The sequence below is a fragment of the Gavia stellata genome, chromosome Z, assembly GCF_030936135.1.
Source record: "Gavia stellata isolate bGavSte3 chromosome Z, bGavSte3.hap2, whole genome shotgun sequence".
NCBI lineage: Eukaryota > Metazoa > Chordata > Aves > Gaviiformes > Gaviidae > Gavia > Gavia stellata.
Window position 1 is genome coordinate 70,383,522 of NC_082637.1, and position 27,273 is coordinate 70,410,794.

General features: G+C 43.5%; 1 protein-coding gene across 1 annotated transcript in view; it reads left to right on the forward strand.

The window, feature by feature from the left end:
• The first annotated feature begins 1,289 nt into the window (after window positions 1–1,289).
• Window positions 1,290–27,273, forward strand: part of DTWD2 (DTW domain containing 2) — a 94,207-nt gene continuing 68,223 nt past the window's right edge. The window contains exon 1 of the mRNA XM_059834032.1: window positions 1,290–1,444. Within this exon, the coding sequence (XP_059690015.1) occupies window positions 1,290–1,444 (155 nt within the window). The remainder of the gene's footprint in view (window positions 1,445–27,273) is intronic.

Sequence of the window (27,273 nt, forward strand, 5' to 3'; positions counted from 1 at the left end):
ATGGTTCTGAAGATTGTAAATATGTAAACACAATACACTTTATTTTAGATGCAGAACAGAAAACAGGAAATAACATAACTGGCCAACTTATCTGCAGTTGCTAATTTCAGGAGAGGATCTCTTCTGTGGAGATTCACTAGTTACTATCCTTCAGTAGATTTCTAAGGCAAACTACAACAACCTTGAATTTCACTTTACTGTGTAATAGACTCCAGTATACTCTGTTTATTATCATATCTAACTTAATGAGCACAGTATAACATGGACATAAATCCTGGTCCATATCTACAGGTTCTCTTATTTGTTAAGAGCAGGTTACTACAGAGGTTGGAAAAGACAGTCAGAGCTCATCTGTTATTTTACCACCCTCCTACTAGCATAGTTTGGACTGTAGCCTCTCTCCTAGACTTACGTAAACTCAAGAAAGGATACCTATGGACATGGGCAGGCCCAAACTGCCACTCTGAAGCGTTGCAAATAAAATATCAATTAAAATGGTCAGATACATATTTAACGACCAACAGTTAATTTTTTTTAAAAAACAGTATCTATGTCAGTCTCCAACGTAACTGTCACTAGCACCAGGAGACTCTTTCCTACACGTATACATGCTGAGCAGCAGGCTGCCAGCTCCAAGCCCTTGGGTGGGTTTTCTCGCAGCTCGTGCTCTGCAGAGCTGCCGACATCCACACAGGCCCCGAGCCAGGCCCCGAGCGAGGCTCCGGCCAGGCCCGCCGTCCCGCAGCCTTCCCCCGCCCCAACCCCGGTACTGCTCGGACGGGCCGAGCGGCACAGGCTAAGCTGCGATTCGCGCCGAAGGAGACGCCGCGGGTGGCAGCGTCTGTCGCCGGACCCGGGCGGTGTTGCGGGCAAGGTCGAGGCTTGCCGGTAAGCGCTAGGCCCGGCTCCACCGCTGCGACAGGCGGGCTGTTAGCGTCGCTCTCACCGCCTGCAGGCGCCGACACCCTTCCGGGTAAGGGCACGGGCCGCTCCGCGCTCCAGGGACCTCAGGCCACAGCCACCTCAACCCGGAGAGGCGGCAGGAGGGACTCCAGAGAGAAGAGCCAGCCCCCGGCAGCGACAAGCGACGCACGTCACGTCGCGTTACGTCACGTCCCGTCCCTCCCCAACGTGCCGTGTGAAAGACTCCCCGCGCCCCAATTGGACGAGCCCTCGAGACGGGGCGGCCCCCCGCGAAGGGGCGGGGACGCCACAGGTGGGCGGGGACGGCCACCTTTCCTGCCCGCCGGCGCCCCCTGACGGCAGCTGGGGCCTCCCGCTACGCCAGCATGGAGCGGGAGTGCGCGGCAGCCGGCGGCGGGGCGGCCCCGGCGCCGACCCCAGGACCGACGCCGGCGCGGGGCGAGGAGGGCGAGGGCTGCGCGGGTCTGTGGGAGCTTCCGGTGGAGCGCTGCGAGAGGCGGCCGGAGTGCGGGCGCTGCAGGTGACGCGCGGGGCAGGGCCGTGGAGCAGCCGCTGGGCCGGGGGGGAGCCTTTGGGAGGCTGCGCTGAGGCCCCGGGGCGGTGCGTCGTGGTAGCGGTGGGACGGGGGGCGGCGCAGAGCTGGGGACAAACGGGGTTTGGTTTCTTAGCAACGGGCCAGACGGGGGCTCGGTCACTTAGGAGGGAAGAAGTCGCCCTCACACACACACAGAGGCAGTGGCTCGAGTTTAACTGAAATCTCGCATGTCTCCATGTGAGACAGGCTGTGTCTCTGCGGCAGCCCATATACATACCTCGTCGAGGTGTATGTCCGTACGTCGGCAGCAGAGCTGGCGGTAGATCGGAGTTTCGGGCCACCCGTCGGCCGGTTCGCCTCAGGACGCTGCCTTCCCTGCGGCGGGCCCGGGAAACCGCTTCAGGAGCGCTTGGTGGATAAGATGGTGGGCAGCGGGCAGATGGGGAGGGCTTGGGGCGACTTACAGAGGCTGGCAACGAACTGGTGTAAAGTTTTATTTTTAAGAAGTCTCTGGTTCTCACCAGGTGTGTAAATTTGGCTGTACTAGGTGAGATCCCAAGACTTGCTTTCCAAGCACCATAGCCTGCCCCTGTGACACCTGGACGAGGTGGAAAATGTTCCCTGGAATCTGTGGGAGAGTGAGGTGGGAAGTGGATGGTGCGGTGTCCCCGAAGTGCCATGCAGTAAAGTACATGAGATCTCAGTATGGTTGCTCAGTCTTTGGTGCTTTGTCAAAAGAAAACAAGCAACTAACTTTATCTTACAACTTTACAGCTAATTTTGAAATCCATTCAGGTGCTGGGGAATGGAGGGGTCAATATAACTTGATGTGAACTCAGGTATCTTTTTAAAGCAGGCAGTGACTTCTGATCTTACAGAAATATCTTGTAACTTGGTTATATGGCTATGTACATATGTCCTTTTAATGGAGTGAGTTGGCAGTATGTCAGTTGTTCCTGAACTGAAATGTTTATGCGAAACTGCCAAAGAAAAAAATTTCCAGTACCTGATCGATTTCATCTGTTTCTGTTGATTGGTAAAACAAGTAGAAAGGCATGTAATTTTACTAACAGCGTAGTTGTAGTGTCTTTAAAGCATCAGAGTTCAGCAGCTTATTTTTGGTGAGGTTTCTGTAAATATATGTATCGTGTAAGTCATAACATTTGTAAATGTTAACTATTGGGAAAAAAAAACAAAAGTCATGGGCAAGAGTTGATGCCCAAAGATGAAAACTGAGCAGATGCATGACACTTCCCTTTTACTGCTATCTTTTTCTCCAAAGAGTTTTGGCTCAGGGGACTTCTGAGCCAGATGTGGTTTTGTGTTTATTTAATATGCCCTAATAGATTTTTTTTTTTTCCTTCTGTGAATATCTCTAGTCACCCTTGAACCCATGTAAATTTCTAGTATCTGCAACATCTGGCTGGCAAGAAGACATCTCAGGCCTACAAACCCTGTGTGGGAAGAATTACCTTTTTGTTTATTTTGGTTGTGGCTTCTACCCTCCTCTTTTGCACATAGTAGTCAAGGGGTGAGCAAGCCAGAGATTTATACCTTGGGTAATATGTTTCCGCTTAATCTTAGAAGGACCCTTCCTCATGCTGGGTGGTGGACTTAGCAGGGTTAGATTTACGGTTGGACTTGATGACCTTAAAGGTCTTTTCCAACCTAAATGATTCTATGATTCTATTCTATGATTCTCTTCTATGATTCTGTGCTGTGGGTGCTTAGTTTCCTAGTAACCTTTTGGTAAGGGAGTTTGTTAAAAGTCTTTTGGAAAGCCAAAGTTGATTTTTGACAACTATAGCATCCTCACACCCATGTTTGTTGAATCTTTCAGAGATCTTAAATAGTTTTGAAAAGCAGAATTTCCTTTTGCAAAAGCCATGCCAATTCTTCTCAAGTAAATCATACAGTTTTGTAAGTGTTCACTAACAATATTTTTAATTACAGTTTCTGCCTACATTAACAGTTTTGTTTGTTGCAGATTTTTTTTTGAAATTGTTTCACATTTGCCATTTCTAGTTCTGAGCGGCCAAGGAACTGCTGAATGAGAGTCAACCCACTGTCATTCCTTATTCAGCTATTTAATCTTGAGTTCTTTTAAAATGCCTATAGGGTGCTGCTGATTATTGTTGTTTGGTCAGTGCGTTTCACAACCTGTGCTCTAGTTCCTTCAATTTTGGACAGGTTCTCTGATGAATCACCTACAAAAATGGTTTCCAGAATAGGTATCTCCCTGTTTTCTTTCATAATGAAACCTGATGGAAAGTATTTACTCAGCTCCTCATCAGCATGTAGTATCAAAACACCAGCTTCCTAAAGAGCTCTACATGAATTATGCTTGCTATGAAGAGCATGGGTGCAATGAGGACAGACACTGAAAGAAATGTAGGGGCAGAGAAACCAAGGAGGATAAAAAGACCACAGAGCTGCTTGCTTTTTAAGAAACAAGGAAAGTGGCAATTTATTTAAAATTAAAGTTTTGATGGAGATTATGATGCAAGACTTAATTGTGCACTCAGTCTATTTTTGCAGGGTATCCTCTCCATCCTCTTCCTCAGGAATATAACTAAATTATGTTTGTCATTGAACACAGCATTCTGCAGTATGACTTGGAGTAAAAGTGAATGTCAGTGACTTAGGGTACATCGTGGGAAGGAATATTATGAAACTTGGTTATTACCCTGAACATTATCATGATGGTGGTGGTTGGGGGCAGGTATCTGTAACCAAATCCCTTGATTTTCTAAATGATAGAGTAGATTTTTACTGTAAAGCACCTTAATGAATGTGATTTAAGAGTGTTTGGAATCAATGTTTATAGTGGTGATGGTCTGAATTCAGTACAAAAGCGCAGAAGAATGGGTTTTCTTTAGCATCATCTGGTGATTCCTCATGGGGACCGAAGTAAGGTTTTGGCTTTTTTTTTTTTTAATATGGCAAGACAGCTGATTGACAGCTTTCTAACAAGTACTCAATCAGTCAAGATGTGAAACAGAAATGTGGAGTAAGGTAGATAAGTTTTCATTTTGGATAATGTCAATAACTTGAGTGTCCTGAAGGAACAGAGTGTTTCTAAGTATTATGTGTTTGAGACTTTCTCTTGCTTATGGTGATTGTGGAGAAAATGCTAGCATTTGCAGTAGCTCATGGTGGAGAATTTGAATGAAACAATGTAATGAAATTTTGCATTTTGAAGTAAGTGCTAATTTAAAAAAAAAGTGGAAAATGATCCTACTCACAGTTGGTGTTTGAGATGGCAAATGTCTGATGCAAATGAAGTACAAGATCCATTCACATGCATGTTACGTTTGGCAGCAACTAAAAGCCAGGTTGTGCCAGTAATTACTTTTCTTCATCAGGAGAGGCGGGTTCACTGTGGGACTGGAAGGACTCTTGTAGGATTTCAGGAGGGAGTTTCTGTATCTCATCATTTCGTATTGGTGTGTATGTATGGCGCTACTGAGAAGGAGAGGAAGTATCATTTAGTCTATGGAGATCTTTGTTATTTGTGGTCAGTGCAGCAGTGGTAACAACATACTAGTAATATAGCACCTTCTCCAAATGGTGGTGAAATGGAGCAGTATTACGATCTCATACTTTGGGGTAATATTTTTCCACTTTAGACACTTTCTCTTTTGCTGTGTGAAGAGGAATACCTACTTCCTATCAGGACATAATTGTCAATGACCACTCTCACCCTCTGGCAGTGTTAGGGTTCTTAGCTGTGGCTGTAGTATGATCACTCTGTCATGTCACTGTTGCTTACATCACAGAATCACAGAACGGGTGAGGTTGGCAGGGACTTCTTGAGATCATCTAATCCAGACCTCTGCTCAAGCAGGGTCAGCTAGAGCAGGTTGCCCAGGACCATGTCCAGTTGGGTTTTGAATATCTGCAAGGATGGATATACCATAACCACTTTGGGAACCTCATCCAGTGTTTGACCAGTAAAAAAGTTTTCCTGTGTTCAGATGGAGTTTCATGTGTTTTACTTGTGCCCATTGCCTCTTGCCCTGATAGTGGGCTCTGCTGAGAAGAGTCTGGCTTCTTTGTCTTCATTCCCTCCCATCAGGCATTTTTACACATGGGTAAGATCCTCCTGAGCCTTCTCTTTTCCAAGCCAAAGAGGCCCAAGTCGCAGCCTCTCCTCATATGAAACATGCTCCAGTCCCTTAGTCATCTTTGGCCTTGTGCTAGACATGCTCCAGTAAGTTTGTCTGTCTTGTACTGGGAAGCGCAGAACTGGACCCAACACTCCAGACGTGGTCTTACCAGTGCTGAGTAGAGAGGAAGGATCACTTCCCTTGACCTCCAGGCAGTGTTCTTAATGCAGCTCAGGATGCTGTTGGCCACCTTTGTGGCAAGGGCAAGGATACTTGCTGGCTCAGGATTAGCTTATTGTCTGCCAGGTCCTTCTCTACAGAGCTGTTTTCCAGCCATTTGGTCCCAAAGGATGTGCTGGTGCCTGAGGTTGTTCTTCCCCATGTGCAGCACTTTGCATTTCCCTTTGTTGAAACTTCATGAGGTTCCTGTGAGCCCATTTTTCCAGCCTGTCAAGGTCCCTCTTGTTAGAGTCCAGTATTCCCTGATGAGGTTCTTCTAGATATTCCACAGAAGGAAAGGCTGAAAGTTTAATAGCAGGTTTACTTACTTGAACATACCTGCTGTTACATGAATTTTGATTTAGCAGAGTGGTACAGCAGTGTACTGAAATCAGAATAGAATCACAGTGTGGCAATTGCAATCTACCCTGGATATTGGATCACAATAGAAATGTGATTACCGGTCTCTATATGCTAGCCATCACTACACCGTACATCCTAAGTTGCCGGGAAGGAATGCATGGGTTGAACCCAGCTCAAGCCCATTGCTCTCTTCAAAGTTCATTTGGTGTTTGTTCAGCTTTTATACTATGCTGAGCTGAGCCACATAAATACTTTCTCCATGCTGGTCTGGCTGGGTCAGGAAGATAATACTCTCTATTGATTATCTCAGGGGACACCATTTACAGAAACAGTTGACCCACTCAGCTGATAGGGCAGTTTATCTGAAGCAAAGGCCACCCTCCAGTCCCCTTTGTGTTGAACTAAGTCCAGCTTCCTTGATGATAGCTATGGTGACTTCCTACATTGTTTTCTGAGCCTTCTTTTCTTGAAAGGGTTCCTTTCTCATTCACACCTCTGGATGGCAGCACAGCCATGTACCCGCCACTCCTCCCGATGTTATATCATCTGTGAACTTGCTGAGGGTGCTCTCTGTCCCAGCATCCAGGTCACTAATGAAGAGGTTAAACAGTATTGGCCGCAGTATCAACCCCTGGAGTACTGCACTAGCGACTTGCCTCCAACTAGACTTTGTCCACTGGGTCACAACCCTCTGGGCCTGCCTGTTCAGCCAGTTCTCACTCCTCCTCATTGTTGGCTTATCTAAGTGGTACTTTATCAGTTTATCTAGGTCGGGGTTATGGGAGGCTGAGACACTGTCAGAAGCCTTATCAAAGTTGAGGTAAACAACTTCCACTGCTCTCCCCTCATCCACCAGTCTAGTCACATCCCTGTAGAAGGCCATCAGGTTGGTCAAGCATGATTTCCCCTTTGTAGATCCATCTGACTACTCCCAATCCCCTTCTTGTGCTTCATGTGTTTGGAAAGGGTTTCCATGAGGATGTTCTCCACTACCTTCCCAGGGATTGATGTGAGATTGACTGACCTGTAGTTTCCTGGATCTTCTTGCCCTTCTTGTAGACAGGAGTGACATTTGCTTTCTTTCAGTCTTCAGCAACCTCTGCCACTATCCATAGATAATCAAAATTGGCCTCACCATAGCATCAGCCAGCTCCCTTACCGTGCATGGATGCAACCCATCGGGCCTTGTGAACTTTTGAACATCCAGTGCTCCCTAACATTAAGTGCTCCCTAACCTTGACCTCCTCCACCAAAGATAAGTCTTCCTTGCTCCATACTTTCCCCTTTGGTTTCAAGGCATGGGTTTCCCAAAGGCTGGTTTTACTGGTAAAGACAGAGGCAAAGGCGGCATTGAGCACCTCAGCCATTTCCCCATCCTGTGTTACCAGATCCCCTGCCCCATTCAGCAGCAGACTCATGTTTTCCCTAGCTGCCTTTTTTGCTGTTTATGTACTTGTAGAAGCCTTTCTTATTGCTTTTCACATCCCTTACCAGATTAAACTCCAGGTTAGCCTTGCCCATCCCTACATGCTTGGACAGCAGCTCTGTATTCCTCCTGGGTCACCTGTCACTGGTTCCATTTCTTGCATTTATTTGTTTTTTTAAGCTTGAGTTTAGTCAGGAGCTCCTGGGTCATCCATGCAGGCCTCCTGCTATCTCTGCTGATTTCCTGCTTGTTGGGATGGGACTTCCCTGAGCGTGGAGGAGGTGACCCTTGAATATCAGCCAGCTCTTCTGGATGAACCCTTCTTCTCTCTGATGCAACATCCCATGGGATTCCTCCAAGCAGATCCGTGAAGAGGTTGAAGTCTGCTCTCCAGAAATGCACAGCAACGGTCCTACATTTTGCTCTGCTCTCTCTTCTTAGGATCCTGAACTCCACCATCTCACAGTCATACCAAGGCTGCTCTCCCTTGTTCGTAAGTATTCCATTCAGTAGAGCAACTTTCCTCGTGCGTTCCTCAATCACCTGTGCCAGGAATTTGTCATCAATGTACTCAGATCTCCTAGATTGCTTGAGCCCTGCTGTGTTGTCCTTCCAGCAGATATCAGGATGGTTAAATCTGCCCGTGAGGACCAAGGACTGGGAACGTGAGGCTTCTTACAGTTGTTTGAGGAAAGGCTCATCTACTTCTACCTGATCAGGAGATCTAGAGCAGATATCCACTACAAAACACCTGTGTTGGTCTGCCTGCTAAATTTGACCCATATGCTCTCAAGTGACTCCTGGCTTGTTTGTCCCAAGGCTGAGCTCCAGGCATGTTGGCTGGTGTCTCATACAAAGAGCAACCTGCCCTCCTTGCCTTCCCAGGCTGTCCTTCCTAAAAGGCACGTATTCCTCTGTCACAGCATGCCAGTCATGTAAGATATCCCACCATGTCTCCATCATCCCGATTAGGTTGTAGTGCTGTATCACAGAATCATTAAGGTTGGAAAAGACCTGTAAGATCATCAAGTCCAACCATCAACCCAACACCACCATGTCCACTAAACCATGTCCCCCAGTGCCTCATCCACACATTCCTTGAACACCTCCAGGGATGGTGACTCCACCACCTCCCTGGGCAGCTTATTCCAGTGTCTCACCACTCTCTCAGTAAAGAAATTTTTCAAAATATCCAGTCTAAACCTCCCCTGGCGCAACTTGAGGCCATTTCCTCTTGTCCTGTCGCTAGTCACTTGGGAGAAGAGACCAACACCCACCTCTTTGCAATCCCCTTTCAGGCAGTTGTAGAGAGCGATGAGGTGTCCCCTCAGCCTCCTCTTCTCCAGACTGAACAACCCCAGTTCCTTCAGCCGCTCCTCATGAGACTTGTGCTCCAGACCCCTCACCAGCTTCGTCGCCCTTCTCTGGACACGCTCCAGCACCTCAATGTCCTTCTTGTAGTGAGGGCCCCATGGATCCAGCCTGTGCAGATCGTTCTGCAGTGCCTTCCTACTCTAGAGCAGATCAACACTCCTGCCCAACTTGGTGTTGTCTGCAAACTTACTGAGGGTGCGCTGAATCCCCTCATCAGATCATCAATAAAGGTATTAAACAAGACTGTCCCCAAAACTGTAACTGCACACAGAATTCTCGCTCCTCCTGCCAGCACTGTCAGCAGGTCAAGGGAGGTGATCCTTCCTCTCTGCTCTGCACTGGTGATGTTTGTTCCCATCCTGAGTCTAGAAGCATTTCAGAGAGGCATCCAAGCATGCTGATTTCCCAGTACAGGCTTAAAAGCTTTCCCCATTAGGCTGTTCTGCAGGCACCTCCTTCTTGGCCCGGCTCTCCTCACTTCACTTCTGTTTGTTTGGTTGCTATATCCCTTCTTTTCCTATCACCATGAGGCTTGCCTACCCAACTTCCTTACTTTTTTGTTGAGGAATCACTCCCTTCCCCATAATTTCTAGTTTAAAGCTCTCCCTAACAGTGGGCTGTTAGCAAAAGTAATTTCACCCCATTTAGTAAATGCATCCCATTTCTTTCAAGTAGCTGTTGACCCTCAAAGAGGATGGTTGTAGAAACCAACACCCTGCTGCTGACACCAGCTGCACAACCAGTTGTTAACCTGCAGGGTCCATTGAGTCCTTCTGACACCTTTCCCCCTCACCAGCAGGATTGACAAGAACACCACCTGTTCCCCAGCCTGCCACCCCCAGAGCTCTGTAGTCACACTTGATACTCCTCAGGTCAGCCCAACAGTGTCATTGGTGCTTACATGGAAGAGCAGCAGAGGGTAGTAGTCAGAGGGCCAGATGAGCCTTGGTTGTTTTTCCACAATATCCCAAGTGTGAGTCCCCAGCAAGCAGCGAACTTCCCTAGAAGATACGTCATGGGGGGCTTCCATCCCCTGCAGCAGGGAGTCTTCTACGACCATCACTTCCTTCTTCCTTCTAGTGGTCCCGAGTGGGTCATGCCAAGCCATCAGAGATGGTCCACTGGACAGCACTCCCAGCTTCTCATCAGCTATGAAGACAGTGAACCTGTTGTGTAACTGCAGGTCACTGGGTGGGGCAGGAGCCTTCTTCCTGGTGTGAGAGGTCACCACCTTTCAGCCTTCGTTGCAATACGAGTTCTGTCTTACCAGCTTCATGGGCACAGGTTCTTCGTGCCCCTCTGCTGCTGTGGAAGGTTCAGGATCTGAGAAGAGATCCAGCTGATTTCTTTCTTATGCTCTTTGATGCTGTGTAGGGTGATCTCCCACAGTTCTTTCACTTCGTAGCACAGCTAGTGGAAAACTGCATGCCTCCTGCAGGCTAGAAGACTGCATGCCCCAGTGATAGGCCCCAAGCACTCGCTGCAGCCTGAGGCTTGCAGAGGTGTGTCTTCCTTCTGAAGCTCCATCTGGGTCTTAGAGCTTAGTAGCAAAGGATGGTTAATCCAGTGGTGCCTGAAAACTGTGCCCTGTAACCACAATTGCTGAGAGCGATATCCTAATCCAGTGTAGATTAATTATCATAGAATATCTCGGGTTTGAAGGGACCCATAAGGATCATTGAGTGCAACTCCCTTTTCCTCACAGGACTACCTAAAACAAGACTGTATGACTAAGGATCGTTCAGATACTCCTCAAACTCTGACAGGCTTGGTGCTGTGACCGCTTCCCTGGGGAGCACGTTCCAGTGGCCAGCCACCCTCTCAGTGAAGAACCTTCTCCTAATGTCCAATCTGAACTTCCCGCAGCGCAGCTTCATTCCATTTCCTCGCAGACTATCGCTGATCACCAGAGAGAGGAGATCACCACCTCCCCCTCCGCTATCCCCCTGGAGGAAGTTGTAGACTGGGATGAGTTCGACCCTCAGCCTTCTCTTCTCCAAGCTGAACAGACCAATTAGCTGTTCTGCTGAGTGAGTTTTCTGCTGGACAGGCTTTTACCAGCTTTCTGCCTGCTGTGGGTGGGGTTATCAGACTGGAGGTAGAAGGTGGCACTGTGGAAGCTTGACTTGGGTAAGTTTAAACTGCTGTGAAAGAGCACTGAGATAACTTAATACTACTAAATCAAAAGTATTCCCATTCACAATAAACTAAAATTAATTATATATATCTTTCTTGTGAGATACAGAAGATAATAGTGTAACTACTGATGATGAGGTTATATTAATACTGTCATCCCTGGCCATTTGACCAAAAGCTGGCAGAAAGAAGTAGTGCCTTCAACAGAGGAGTTGGTTTTGGTGAAGTTATGGGATAGTAATGAGACAGTGGCAGATTAGAGATCTGCCAGAAGAGCACAAGTAGCTGGTAACAAAATTTCATTCTGTGATGAGGCAAAAACCTCTAGAAATAGTAATTATTTGTAAACATGAAACTGGCTTTCTAGTTCTTACTGGCAATCAAAGGTTGCATTATGAAGATGCTACATATTGTAGTTTACATGACAGTTATCTCAAGAGTGTCTGCAGCATCAGCATTTGCTGAGGAAGATATTTTGGTAGGTGGTGTTTAGTATTTTGCAGATATGTCTAACAGAGCGTGTGTGGAAACTGATTATGTTTGAAGAAATTAAATCTTAGGTCTGCCTTTGGGTTTGTGTGGAAGGACTTTGTCAGCTCCACAACTCCAGTTTGAGGCTAGGGAAGAGGGAGGTGCCTAGCAGGGAAGCACTGGGGAGGGGAATTATTTTTTTTAGAAGAATAATCTTCAGCTGTTGCTGTTAATAGCGAAGTGGGTAAATTGTTCTGTGTGTTGCAGTATAGCTGAAGGAATCAGAAATTATTTATCTCTTCATGGATTTTTTGGCCTATAGAACTGAGTTTTAATTCTTGTAACTTTTTTCATTTATTACCTTTCAAAAAACATGGTGCGTTTGCAATTCTGTTGTACCCTTGTGTTGGCCTAGTAATTGCATGCATAGGTTTTTCAAAGTGTTGTCCAAACCTGGGGACAGAATTCCCTGAACTGGTGAATTGATGAGACTTGTGTAAGCTAGCTGAAACACAGATGAGCCCGATAAGGCTATATAAAGCCTGACAGGCCATGTCACCTGTATTTCTTCAAAAATAACTAGAAGTATTGGCAAAGATTTCTCATCTCCTTACTGTGAATATAAAATAAGTGTTTATTCCTGACATTTAGTGATTTTTATACAAATAATTTCAAATATGTATATAATTTAATACAGAAGGGTAGAGATGTAAATGTATTTCAGTTTCTGTAAGCATAGGTATATAGGCAGCTGAAAAGGTAAGAGAGACCTTGGTGTAAGTCAGATGTCTAATCCTGCTTTGGGGCCTTGTCAGCCCTGTAGCAACCATGAGTGGCATGAAGAAGGGCTGTGTTGCCATGACTGTATTTTTTTGATACTTGATTTATGCGGTCATAGCCAGCTTGGATATCTGTATATTTGCATAGAGAGATCTGAAGCAGTGCCCTTAGAAAGCTAGAAGGTGAGTTAAGTTCTTAAGCAAGGAGGTGCTATCGGCCTGCTGCCTGTCCCCAGACTTGGAGTTGATTGTATTTTACTGGCCAGCAGAGAATCCAGCCGCAAGACCACAGAACAAATTACTGTTTTGAGTTTTACATTTAAATACATGTGCATCAAGGGGAAAACACTCCTTAAAGGTTTTACAGCCTAATGCAGAATTATTTAATAATAAATGCTTATTTCTGCAACTGCAAAAATTATTTTGCAAACCATGGAAGTTTATTTCAGCATTAAGGGGTTATGTAGATTTTCCTGCCATTGGAGCAACAGAGGTATTTACGCAGTAGTATGTCAGCTCTTCTGAAGGCGCTAAGAAATTTTAATACGGCTAGGGGTGTGGAAAGCAAGAGTAAACAAGCTGAAAGTCTCTACTGTTCAAGAATTACCTTTTTCCTTCATACACACATATATCTTATGAGTTTTTAATTTATTTTCAGTAGAAGATTGTTAAGGAGTTTTAAAGAACAATAGGAGACATTCTTTAAATCATATACTTGATAGTAAAAGAAATGCAGAATTTACCAACCACAGATGAGGCTGTAACTTGTTTGAAATTGATGAACTAAGATATATGTAATCTGTACCACATTTTAGGACGAGAAGCTAAAGGTAAGTGGAAAAATGACAAAGCATTAGTTCTGAAGTTCAGTGCCTCTTATAATCTTAACTCACTTTTATTAATGTTGTTATTAATGTATTTACACACTAAATTCTGTGGCTTCTATTGGTTAGAATTATAAATACCACGCTGAACATTGGTCTGTGGGCTTCAGTTTATTTTTGTTCTGCGTTTAGCAGTTAGTGTATCTGGAGGAGTTTATGCTGTTGTTTCTTTGGCCTGTATTAGCAGGAATGAGCATCAACAGCAGAACTGTTGAGGAATTAAAAATTTTAGTGACTTGAATGTTACTTCTTTCTGTTGGGCTAAATTTCAAAGGCATTTATTCATTTCCTATTATATTGTGATCAGATTAATGAGTAGTGACCTTTTTAGGCCACTTATTTTGTGCCCGGCTGACTTGGTTAGCATCCATTTTGATCTGCTGGCATTAAAATTAAAAAAAAAAAAAAAAAAAAAAGGTATGTCAGGCTGGCCATGTCCTTTTGACTGTGGACAACTATAGGCTAGTAGGAGCACAACCAGAGATAAGAACTGCAGCAGAGAATAATCTTGTTAATTAAAGCAGCTCTAGTACCTTTGATCTGCTTCTTTTCTGTAATTACACCAAGTGAAACTTTGCCTTGGGGATGGTAGTGTATTGTAAGAGAAGCCAAAGATGTTTCAACATTGATCAAGCCTTCCCAATTTAATCATAAGGAATACTAAAAATACCAGTGGTTCCTTTACAAGAATTGCTATTGATTTTTATAAACATAACACAAAGCAAAAACATAAAAAAGATGTAATTTACTTTTTATGCTGTGATGGTTGATGATTTGTTATGCTGAAGTAGGTGAGAGCTGAAGACTGTTCTCCATATACCCAAATAAGAGTTTGTTTAAGCACAGCCAATTCTGTGATTTTTCTTGTAATTTAGGCTTGCAACTGAGATTGGCATAGGTGAATTTCACCTGGAATGTGGTGGTATGAAACAGAACAATATTTCCGTTTGAGGAAACCTGACATACCCCAGAGTTGTTTATGACATAGAAGTGCTGTAGAGCCTGTCAGAACATCCTGTGACTGATGTGGTCTTACTTCACTTGGATTCTTCCTCAGTTACCCTGTCTTTTTTTTCTTTCTTTTCTTCTTTTGTTTTCCCCTCAGCCTAATTGAGTTTCATTTTTACAACACCAAGCATTCCTGTCACTTCAGATGCACCACTCCAACCTCCCGCCCTTCTTTAATCTTTATGCCTAGAATTTCTTAGTGTGTTTTTTTTTTTCTTCTGACTTCTTTTCTTCTGACTTTTTTTCTGACTTTTCTTCTGACTTTTTTTCTTCTGACTTCTCCAAGAATTAATTATCAGGGTGATCAGACTTCTTCCACCTCTAGTTTTTTGGCTGCCTTTCATTTATGAATATTTTTTTTTAATTGTCTTCCATTTAATTTGTGGAGGGGGGCTGTTGGAATTTTCTTTCTTCCTTTTAGTGGCTGTATTTGATTCCGCCGTCTGATCTCCAATCCAGATTTATCCTTTGCAATGGACCTGTGTGTCACTTTCTGATCTTTTAAGTCAAATACTGTCTTCTGCGCACTGGATTCAGTTTTCTCATGGCTCTTTTATAATTTTACCAGGATTGTAGTTTTGCTCCACAAGCTCTCCTGAAATATTTTCCGTCAAAGTCTGTGATGCTTTCTGCTTGGAACAAATAATCCAACTTCAAACTCCTGGCTATGTCAGCCTAGTAGTTGCCTGTGTTGTTACTGGAAGCGTAGCTCTCCTTTGGCTTCTAAGACAGTTCTTGGCTATTTTTTTTTCCTCCGTCTTTCTACATAGCATTTCTGGGTTACACCAATGGTGCCTATAATTTCTGGTAAGAGTTTATTTTTAAATTCTTGTCCTCAGTTCCTAAAGCTATTAAACATCTGTGTTGATATTGAAGACCTGAAAACTGTCTGCAATGCATGGTTTTCATTTAATCACAAGTTTGTCTTCTCATGAATGTCCAGTTGTATCAGCTTAGTCACGTAAAGGAGAATGTGTCCTTGCTCCACTTAATTTTTGTCTTGCTGGGCACTGTGTAAAGAACACAGACAAAATGAGTCTTGGAGGCCTCATCCTATGGCTCTTCTAGCACAACAGCAGCAGATACTAGATGATTTATGTTGTAAAGTTAGCTGGAATTTTTCTTACCTAATGAATAGTCAAATACTTACTGGGGCTGATCTTTATTTCTTTCTGCATGATTTTCTTAATTGTTTCTATATTAATGATCAATAATACAATTTTCTGAGTTTGTTGGAAGTTTGTTGTTTTGGTTTTTTTTGGGGTTTTTTTTTTTTTTCTTTTATAAGCAGTCAATCAACTGTTATCCAAAAGGCTAGAGATTTTAAATAAAATTGAGTGTGCATGCTCTTTAGGTTTTGGAAGGAGCACCTTAAAAAGCACAGTTTCTGTATGAATTGACAATATCTGTTTATGCAACCGTACAAAGTTTGTTGTAAAATATCTTCATTTTCTTATGGTGTCATGGAATAGGCATGCTTCCCTATACTTCTGTTTAGTAGCACACTTCAACATTTCTATTTATTTCAAAAGTCCAGTTTAATGAAATTGAAAATAGGTGAATCACGCACTAGGGGGAGAATAAATGGAGCAAATTGGAATGAATGTGAAATTTTCAGGAATTATGTATTTTGATGCTCATATCAGATAGTGGAAAGAAAATGCTCCTTACCTTAAATAAAGCATGTACACTTTGTGGGTTTGCTAAGGAAGCCAAACAGTCTGGAGAAATCTGCTGCCACTAAAGCTGATCAGAGATAAGGTCAGACTGTTACGAGGGGACAGCGACTAACCATGGCTAGTTTTGTTAACACTGGATTATATTCTTAACAGCTAGAAAATGGTGAATCAAGAGAGTGGTATTTTATAAAGGATGATGCTCAAAAAGGGTGATTTGGGGGTTCTTACATTTTGTTACTTGTATGGGACAACAACAGTGCTCCACTTTAGTTTTATAATGTATGGAACTTGTTTTTCCTGATAGTTCTGAATTCAATATTACACTTAGACAATTTGGGAGTAATCCCTTCAATATTTTTCCTCAGTGTCTATTAGGATTTGATTTAGAAGCTTGCTAATTTCTCTCTCTCTGTTGGAATTTTCATCAAATGGAGTTTTGAGCCTGTAAAATCATTAAGGTTTAAATGTGTTTTGCTATTTTTAATAGAAGGGCTTGTTAATTGTACCCTCTAATAGGGAATTTCTTCATTAAAATACTAAAGAGATGAGCAATTAAATCCAGATGTCCTGTTTCTCTTGGAGACCTACATCTAATTCTCCATTAACATCTAAGGTCTTTTAAAAACCCTAATTTATGAAAAAACAGGCAGCTAATGCAGTGCATTAAGTTGATTTCAAGTGCCTTTTAGAATATGTCATCTCCAAGTAGATTAAAAAAGCCTCATCAAGTACAACAAACTTTCTTACATGTGTAGCCCCTTCATGCCTTACGAAACTGAAGCAGAGATTCTGATGGGTATGTATGTGTTTTAGGCTTGAGTAGTTTCAAAGGGATCTAGACATCTAAGTATCTTAGAGCTTCAGTCTCTAAAACTACTTTGGTAATGTCTTTGACATTTGTAACAGTACAGTGGATATAATCTGTCAAACCCTATTAAGTTAGTTAGCCTTTAATATCATTCTGTTATGAGCCACTGCTTTGGTTTTGTATTCTGTTAATGTTTGCAAATACAGATTGTGTAGCAGTTTGGAGAGGAGTCAGGGGAGAAATTTAATAAAGGCACTATCAGAGTACTAATGAAGTCATGTACCACAAAAGCGAGTGGGGGTAGGGGGCAGAAGGAAGAACAGCATGCCCACCTTCTTTGCCAGACTCGTTAATGGATTTAATAGTATCTAACCATGATGATGTGCTTTGAAATAGTGGTGGTTACATTCATCTGTGTGGATAAGAACACTAGGGAGGCGTTTGACAATTTTCTACAATATCCTGGTAGTCAAGTTGAGAAGATACAGACTAGATGAATGGGGCTACAAAATGAACAAAGACCTGGCTGGACTGTTGAGCTCAAGTGGTCAACAGTTCAAAGTCTATGAGACAGCTGCTTAGGAGAGGTTTCCATGGGGGTTTATGCTGTGTGCAAAGCTGGTGAACATGTTTCTAGTGACCAGGTGGAAGGCATGCACAACAAGCTTGCAGGTGGCACCAACATGGAAGGAGCAGTTACTGTAATGCAGGAGGATAGAGCTGCCATTCAGAGAGACGTTGACAAACTGTCTTGTTATTAGGAACCTCACAAAATTCAGCAAATTCAAAGCCCTGTGCCTAGGGCTGAACAAGCCCTGGCAGCATTGCAAGCCTGTGTACTGGCCGGCGAGGGAACCATTATGCAGCAAAGAACTAGGGCACCGAGGTGGGCAGCAGGCTGAGCGGGGGCCAGCAGCATGCCCTGGTGGCAGAAGAGGTCCGTTGTGTCCTGGCTGTTTTGACGAGAGTGTAGCTGTCTTTCAATTTAAGAAAAATCGAATTAATCTTTGTCAGAGTGGTTGAATGCTAGAGCTGGTTGCCTGGTGAGACTGCGGGGTCTCCATCCTTGGAAGTGCTCAGATCAGGTTGCTCAAGGCCTTTGAAATTATTCCTGCTTTGAGTGGGAAGCTGTTCTAGATGACCTCTGGAGGTCCCTTCCAATCTGAATTATTTTATGAGTCTGTTTATAGCTTTGTGCTGTTGTGCTCTGTCTGAGTTGATACCAGTGGCCTCTCAGACCAGGCAATGCTAATTTTCTCAGCGCAAAATCTTACTGTTGTGGTCCATCTCATTCCCGTCAGTCTCTTAATGAGGTACTCTGGTGCAGTCTAATTTTGTTTTTATTAACTTTTATGAGCATGCTTGCCAAATACACTACAATAGTTATAAAACTAGTGTTTTCAAGTTACACAAGAAAGGTTCATCTATGCAACAGACTTCTAGTTTTCTTATTCAAAAGAAAGTATTATTGTAAGGTATTTTTCCTAAGAAATGCTGCCTGCAAAGCACCTTGAGGGGTCATTAGGTACAAATCAATATGGTTCTGGGGTTTGATGTGGTGACTGCTATATTCAGCATTTAAAAGCACTTGTGCTTAATTGGTTGTATGCCTTAAAAGCAGCATCTTACAGTATCCCTAAAAAGCTTTAGACTAACTTAATGAACTTGATGCCCGGTTAAATAAATAAAACATTCTGCAGTCAGTAAAAATCAACATATTTTAATGAAATATAATAACTCTTTACTGCTTAATAACAGGTATACTATTTTAAAATACATTATTTCATTGGATTATACCAGGAAACCGGTTGACTGCTTTTTAATTGTTTGGGAGAAGTGCCTGCTATTCAGAAAAAGGACGCTAGAGTGTAGTGTAGCATTTATAATACTCCTATAGCTAAGCGGTATCGGGAAGTCTTCTAAACAGAACATCGCTTGCACACAGCCTTTTTTTCATACAGTACTACAATGTTGAGTTATACTGAACTTCTCTGAATATATAAACACAACTCCATTCTTCTACCATCTATGGCAGAAGAAATGAACAGTACACTAGAATACTTTCATTGAAGATTCTATCTAATACTTAACCATGTTCCTAACATTGGTTATTCATCATATGAAGCTCTGTTAACTGTATTTTTTGCTTACATTCAGCTGAAGATAAACTGCAGAGGATGGTAGATTTTCCTATTAACAGGAGTATGTACTCTTTAAAGAAGTTTTGTCTGATAGAAGGCATCCACTTTCATGTTAAGGCTAAATAGAGCTTAGAATGGGCTTTCTATCATGTATTAATTTGTTTTACCAAAATAAAGTATAGCAATACCATAATTTCATTGCGTATTTCTTATTGTTATTTGTGAAAGGAAGAATGCTTAAATTCATAGCTCTAAATGACAGGATATGGCGCTGTTGCGTGGATTGAGAGAGAGAAAAATCTAGCTCTTTTAACTTATGAAAGATGTGTGGGTGCTGAGCCTGCTTTCATTAAAAATCAATGGCAAAATTCACTTCTGACTTCATTTGGTACAGAACTGAGCTTTTAATTTAACTCCTCTTTCTCATTTGCTTGTTTCAAACTAGAATTCAGGCTTGTTTTGCTATTATCAAATAAAGTATACATGCCAATAGGCTCTGTCTTTAAAATACTGTATTAAATAAGGTAAAGTTGCATAGGTAGGCCTACATTTCAAATATTAAATCTCCATATATTGCTTACGTGGAGATAGAAAAGTCAGTTTTGTTGATACTTGGTCTGTGTTTTTGGAACAAGAGAATGCTCTGGCTGCAACTTAAACTAACTTCAAGTCAAAACTGAAGAACTTCATAAACTGTGGCATGGAAAGTTAGTGTTTTTATTCTTGCATAGGTTCTTGCAAGGTTACCCTTAATGACAAGTTGTAATTATCCTTTTTTTAATCAAGAAACCAACAATAACAAAACAAAAATGCATGAAGCTTTTAGGTAATTTAACTTCAGATTTATAGACTGCATTTACACAGCTTCAGTTGTTGTTTGAACCACTGAATGCAGCTGAACTGTACTGTCACTAGCTCCAGCTAGCAGTGTCTTAATCCCTCAGTTTCTCAAGCTGCCTTTCCCCTGGCTCGCTGCAGTGTTCACTATGACCCTTTATTCCACATGGGGTGCAAAAGAGCCTGTGTTCTTTCATGTCGAGGTACCAGACTGAGAAGGAGAGGAGGAGAAGGGCTGGTTAGCCACAATTTCTGAGAGTTCTCTGCGGGGAGGCTCTTTGAGCAGGCATGCAGGGGGCTAGCAAGCTTACCAGACCCGAGGCTGAAGAGAGGGCACTCCCACTAGTCCTGGCGAGTCAGAAGAGGTCATCTGCTGTACAGAAGTCCAAGTTCCTTGTGTAATATATTCCAGATAATATCTTCCGTATTATAAAGAAAGCTTGGTGCCAACAGAGAATCAGCATTGAGTTCTTTGTCTGGTGGCTTTTATTGCTTTGGAAGAACCTTACTGTTCTGCTGAAAACAGGCTGAGTAGGAGGCAGAAGCAAACTTCCCTTAGGCTGTACTAATGCTTGTCTAATTTATCAGTTATGTATGTTCTTGTGTGTGGAGGTACATATGTTAGCAATGCACTGGACTGATTCGTCTTGCAAATCTGTATAAAAATGTGATAAAATTTGTGAGTAATTGTGTGCATATACAGTTAAGACTTAAATAATTATTTGTTGCTAACCTAAACAGTAGCTGAAATACTGCTAAAAATACTAATTGCTGGTGAGTGTATTAATGCTCACTAAAATGACACTCCACAATATTAAATAAAATTTAATTTTGAATGGAATTTTTTATTTTGAAGCTTGCTGAAATTGAAGTGGCTGAGGAACAGGTGCAGCAGTGGGGGGCCACAGGCACAATGCAGCCTGGCAGCTGGGTGCTGCCTAGTGACGGCACCCACTGCGTGGCAGAGGCAGCCTGGGTCAGGTTTTGGCTTAGTGGCATTTTCTAGGGAAGCCACACAGCAGGTACTTTCTATGTTATGACCGTTTTTGTTTCTCTGGACTATTTTATAGCTTAGTGGTCTCTGCCCTGTTCCAGTTCATGCCTTTAACATAGTTTTCAGCTTTTTATTTTCAATTCTAGTCAAGAAAATTAAGATAATAGAAATATTTTGGGCCAGGTTAGGACAGACCTTCCTAGTATATGATGTTGTTGTGGGTAAATAGGCAACAAGTCTAATTCTAGTCAAGTAACTGCTCACACCTTTTCTCCTCTTTCATGTATAAGCCTTTAGAAAGGAAACTGGGTCAGATTGTATAACTGGAGTTTGTGAAATCCTGCCTACACAAAGTTCAGATTCTGTGTCTCTTCAATTAAAATCAATGGAGAGACATAAATTAAAGAACGGTTAGAAATGAAAACTTCAAGAGATTCTCTTTGACAGTCTATATAAGCGTTTTGTATTATGTTGGAAATGGTTTGGTGCAGCATCTTCACTTCTTAACCATGTTTTAAACAGGCTGCATGTCAACTTAAATAAACCATAGCTGGACTGAACTTTATCACATAAAGCCAACGGCACAGTTTCTCATTTTGTGATTATTATTTCAAAGGCTAAAATAGTAACAAGCATTTGGGGAAACACAACTCTGCAGTTTGAAGCAAACATTCAAACAAATGTCCTTCTGTAGCATTGCAAAAAAAATTATCTTCAGATGGTGATATCCACAGACCTCATTTAACTATAGAAGCATTAATTTAGGAACATCATATGCTCTTTAAAAATATACTTCTGTTTTTACTTTATGCTGTTAACTGGAATGTTCTCTGCACATATCAAATGGATGCAAGAATCAAGAGGCTGATTCTGTATTGTTGCAATTTTTTTTTTCTTTTTCTTTCTTGGATTGGTGGGTTTCTCTGTTCCACGGGAAATTCTGAACTTTTCCACAAGATTTTTTTGGTTACAGAATTTTTCTGTTTTGTCTTTTCTTGTGACAGCCTCTAAATTTCTGAAACAGATTGGGAATTATAAAGCTGGCAATGTAAAACTTCCGTTTAACTTCTTAATCTTAATGCCTCAATGGCTCACTTTAAATGCCATTACCGCTTCACCTTCTTCAACAAATTTAAAGCTCTGCTAACTGTCTGGCATGAAGCTTGTCAGACTGCCAGATATTTTGCCAGGCTATAGAGCCAAGATGCATGAAAATGTCAACAATCTCGGGCTCATTAGTTTTTGGCTTTCCTGGCCTTTCTGTAATGACTGCAGTGCTGCATAAGCTAAATGCTGGGGTTCTTTTATTTACTCCTATTAGTTACAGGGGAAACCACAGCCAACTTTAATGTAAACAATTGAAAGAGTGTTCTCCTGTTGATTTGTTAACTTCATTTATTTGCAAGGAAATCTGCCTGCCAAGGTCTGCTTCCATATAATAAATTAGGAAAATATACAGGGTGGATATTTTATTCTTTTCTTCTTTGTATGTTTTTTATAGCATTGGGAGATACTTCTTGTTTTCAATATGTTCAGATTAGCCTTGTAAAGATGCCACGAACATTCCAGGGTAAAAAATCCCAAAACTTACTTGTTTGTTCTTCATTTGTGATTTAATTGGTCAGGCAAAAAGGTTATTTGCTTGGGAGATGGTCACATGAAACACTGCACAATTTAGAGCCTTTAATAAAGGTGGCATGGACCAAGTCCGCATTTCTGAAATATGTTGATTTTTGTCTATATACCTTCAGCATGAAAATACTCCTTGAGGACAGCTTACACTTAACATATAGCATTCATACAGATGCTGGACTAATGAATCTACTAGTTTGTGGCAAGAAGAATCACAGAATCACTAATGTTGGAAAAGACCTGTAAGATCATCAAGTCCAACGATCAACTAACACCACCATGCCCATTAAACCATGTCCCACAATGCCTCGTCCACACGTGCCTTGAACACCTCCAGGGATGGTGACTCCACCACTTCCCTGGGCAGCTTATTCCAGTGTCTCACCACTCTCTCAGTAAAGACATTTTTCCTAATATCCAGCCTGAACCTCCCCTGGTGCAACTTGAGGCCATTTCCTCTTGTCCTGTCACTCTTCACTTGGGAGAAAAGACCAACACCCACCTCTCTGCAACCTCCTTTCAGGTAATTGTAGAGAGTGATGAGGTGTCCCCTCAGCCTCCTCTTCTCCAGACTGAACAACCCCAGCTCCCTCAGCCGCTCCTCATGAGACTTGTGCTCCAGACCCCTCACCAGCTTCGTTGCCCTTCTCTGGACATGCTCCAGCACCTCAGTGTCCTTCTTGTAGTGAGGGGCCCAAAACTGAACACAGTATTCGAGGTGCAGCCTCACCAGCGCCGAGTACAGGGGCACGATCACCTCCCTACTCCCTCTGGCCACACTGTTTCTGATACAGGCCAGGATGCCGTTGGCCTTCTTGGCCACCTGGGCACACTGCTGGCTCATCTTCAGCCGGCTGTCAATCAACACCCCCAGGTCCTTTTCTGCGGGGCAGCTTTCCAGCCACTCGTCCCCAAGCCTGTAGCATTGCATGGGGTTGTTGTGCCCAAAGTGCAGGACCCGGCACTTGGCCTTGTTGAACCTCATACAATTGGCCTGGGCCCATCGATCCAGCCTGTCCAGATCTCTCTGCAGGGCCTTCCAATCCTCCAGCCGATCAACATTGCCACCCAACTTGGTGTCGTCTGCAAACTTACTGAGGGTGCACTCGATCCCCTCATCCAGATCATCAATAAAGATACTAAACAAGACCGGTCCCAAAACTGAGCCCTGGGAGACTCCGCTTGTGACCGACTGCCAATTGGATTTTGCTCCATTCACCATGACTCTCTGGGCTCGGCCATCCAGACAGTTTTTAACCCAGCGAAGAGGGCACTTCTCTAAGCCACGATTCGCCAGCTTCTCCAGGAGAATACTATGGGAGACAGTGTCGAAGGCTTTACTAAAGTCCAGGTAGACAACATCCACGGCCTTTCCCTCACCCACTAGGCGGGTCACCTGGTCATAGAAGGAGATCAGGTTGGTCAAGCAGGACCTGCCCTTCATGAACCCGTGCTGGCTGGGCCTGATCCCTTGGTTGTCCTGCTAATGCCCTGTGAGCGCCCTCAAGATGAACCTCTCCATAACCTTCCCCGGCACTGAGGTCAGGCTGACAGGCCTGTAGTTCCCTGGATCCTCCTTCTGGCCCTTCTTGTAGATGGGCCTCACGTTGGCAAGCCTCCAGTCATCCAGGACCTCCCCCTATTAACCAGGACTGTTGATAAATGGTGGAGAGCGGCTTGGCAAGCTCCTCCGCCAGCTCCCTCAGCATCCTTGGGTGGATGCCATCAGGCCCCATAGACTTGTGAGAGTCCAGGTGACATAGCAGGTCGTTAACTGCTTCCTCCTGGATCATGGGGAGTTTATTTTGCTCTCCATCCTTGTCTTCCAGCTCAGGGAGCTGAATACCCTGAGGATACCTGGTGTGGCTGTTAAAGACTGAGGCAAAGAAGGCATTAAGTACCTCAGCCTTTTCCTTATCCTTGGCGACAGTGTTCCCTCCCGCATCCAGTAAAGGATGGAGATTCTCCTTGGCTCTCTTTTTGTTGTTAATGTATTTATAGAAACAATTTTTGTTATCCCTCACGACCGTGGCCAGATTGAGCTCTAGCTGGGCTTTTGCCTTTCTAAGTCCCTCTCTGCATGACCTAACGAGGTCCTTGTACTCTTCTTCAGTTGCCTGCCCCTTCTTCCAAAGATCATAAACTCTCCTTTTTTCCCCGCGTCTCAGCAAAACCTCCTTGTTCAGCCAGGCCGGTCATCTTCCCCGACGGCTCTTCTTACGGCACATGGGGACTGCCTGCTCCTGTGCCTTTAAGATTTCCTTCTTGAAGGAGGCCCAGCCTTCCTGGACCCCTTTGTCCTTCAGGACCGTCTCCCAAGGGACCCTCTCAACCAGTATCCTGAACAGGCTGGAGTCTGCCCTCCGGAAGTCCATCATAGTGGTTTTGCTGACCCCCCTCCTTACCTCACCAAGAATTGAGAACTCAATCATTTCATGGTCGCAAAGCCCAAGACGGCCTCTGACCTTCACTTCTCCCACCAGAGTCTCTCTGTTTGTAAACAGTAGGTCAAGCGGGGCACCTCCCCTGGTAGGCTCCCTTACCAGCTGCATCAGGAAGTTATCTTCCACATACTCCAGGCACCTCCGGGACTGTTTCCTCTGCTGTGTTATATTTCCAGCAGACGTCCGGTAAGTTGAAGTCCCCCACAAGAACAAGGGCTTGCGACTGTGAGACTTCTGCCAGTTGCTTTTAGAATGCTTCATCGGTTTCTTCGTCCTGGTTGGGTGGTCTGTAACAGACACCCAGTAGGATATCCGCCTTGTTTGCCTTCCCCCCTCATCCTTACCCATAAGCACTCAACCTTGTCATCACAATCATTGAGCTCTATACAATCAAAACACTCCTTAACATACAGAGCCACCCCACCGCCTCTCCTTCCTTGCCTGTCCCTTCTGAAGAGCTTATAGTCCTCCATCGCAGCACTCCAGTCATGCGAGTTGCCCCACCATGTTTCTGTGATGGCGACTACCTCATAGCTGAACTGCTGCACAACGGCTTCCAGCTCGTCCTGTTTGCTGCCCATGCTGCGTGCATTGGAGTAGATGCACTTGAGCTGGGCTATCGATTTCGTCCCCAACATTGGCACGCCGCCCCTAGGCTCATCCCTAGGCAGCCTGGTTTCATACCCTTCACCCTTCGAATCTAGTTTAAAGCCTTCTCGATGAGGCTTGCCAACTCATGAGCGAGAATCCTTTTCCCCCTTGGGTATAGTTGAGCTCCTGCAGCCAGCAGGCCCAGTGACGTGTAGACCGCCCCATGGTAAAAAAAGCCAAAATTCCTCCAACGGCACCAGTCTGAGCCACGTGTTGACCAGGTTCGCTTTCCTGTTCCTTTCCGTGTTCCTCCCCACCACTGAAGGGATTGAGGAAAACACTACCTGCGCTCCCGATCCCTCAACCAGTCTCCCCACCACTCCTCATATGAAGGGCGGCAGATCTCCTTGCTGAACAATGCTGTGGATTCAAGAATTTTACACGGGTTCAAGGGCAACCGGAAAAATTTTTGACATGAAAATCCATCAGATATGGAAGCACTGCCACTGAAGATACAAAGCCACAGCCAACTCCAAGTCCCCTGAGCTAAAGGCAGTTGGAGAAAGGCAGGAAGTATCAGCATATGCTTACCCTTTGTTCTTCAGATATATGTATACACTCACTACTACATCTGTTCATTGCTGGTGACAGCATGCTGTGCAAATGGACCTTTGATATGCCCTAGTATGGCCATTCTTCTATTCTCAGTCATTCTGCACAATTTAAAATGAATGTATACAATGTCAATTGCAGTGGCTTGAGATGACCTAGCTGTAATTTTTTACTTCTTGTATTCTATTTCTAAAATGTCTGTATGGATGTCTGCATTTCTCTGGGCAAAATCTTACAGCTCCTTTGGGATAGCCTTTTGTAATTGACAGGACTTACTGCCATCTTAAAAATAATTTGCTGAGTGTATTATGTTTCTGCTTTCCCTTGCCCTGTGGCTACACAGTATGTGACGTGATGCAATTGCCACAACTTTCATGCAAGATAAAAAGCCATCCTTATTAAATGAAAACCTGTCTCTTTTGCACTGAACAGTAGTGAAATAATGGATTACCTCATCCTCTACACGGCCAGGGCCCGTCTTGCAAACCCAGGGCCAGTGCAGCCAGGAGGAGGATTTGGTATTCCCTGTAGCTCTGCTGATAACAAGCATAGATCCTGCAAGAAGAGCCAAACTGCCATGGTCACCAGCTGAACTGTACGTTAAAGACAGGCCTGAAGTTCACTCTAGCTAAGTCTACACAGTAGACTTGAGATTTCTGAAAAATTGCCCATCCTCTGATCATAATAAATATGAGTCAGATTTAAACTAGAAACTCCATAGCTGATGTCCCAAATATACAAGCTCTGGTGATCTGCTTTGTTAAATGAAGCTCACACATGTTTTTAAACTACTGAGTAAGAGGGAAACTGTGAACTGTAATAATGAAATAATAAATGAAGGAATTCCTTGGGGTTCTCCATCTTCTTTTGTTTTAAAATTGAACAGGATGAGCCAATTCAGTCATTACCACTGCTTCAGTTATTATGAGCTGGCCTTATTTTCTCAGTAGTAGGTGGTTTGTACGTAATGTGGCTGGGCAATTTTAAGGCACTACAAGATGGCTGTGCAACATCACCATGTAAATATTCCTGATGGTTGCAGTGCTAGTAGTCTTTCAGTCTCATGCTCAGTTACACTGGAGCATAGAAATAACAAAATATCATCTATGGCATACTTCACATTTAATCAGGAAATTCAGGGTCATGATATATTGTTGTTTTAAGTCTCCTGCTTGCATTACTGTACTTTTAAGATGTCTACTACTATCCTGATAACCATTCAAATCAACTAGCCTACAGAAGACTAACTCCCACAGACAAGATCAAGAAATAAAAATTTAACAGAAGTCATATGTGATAGAAGCTCA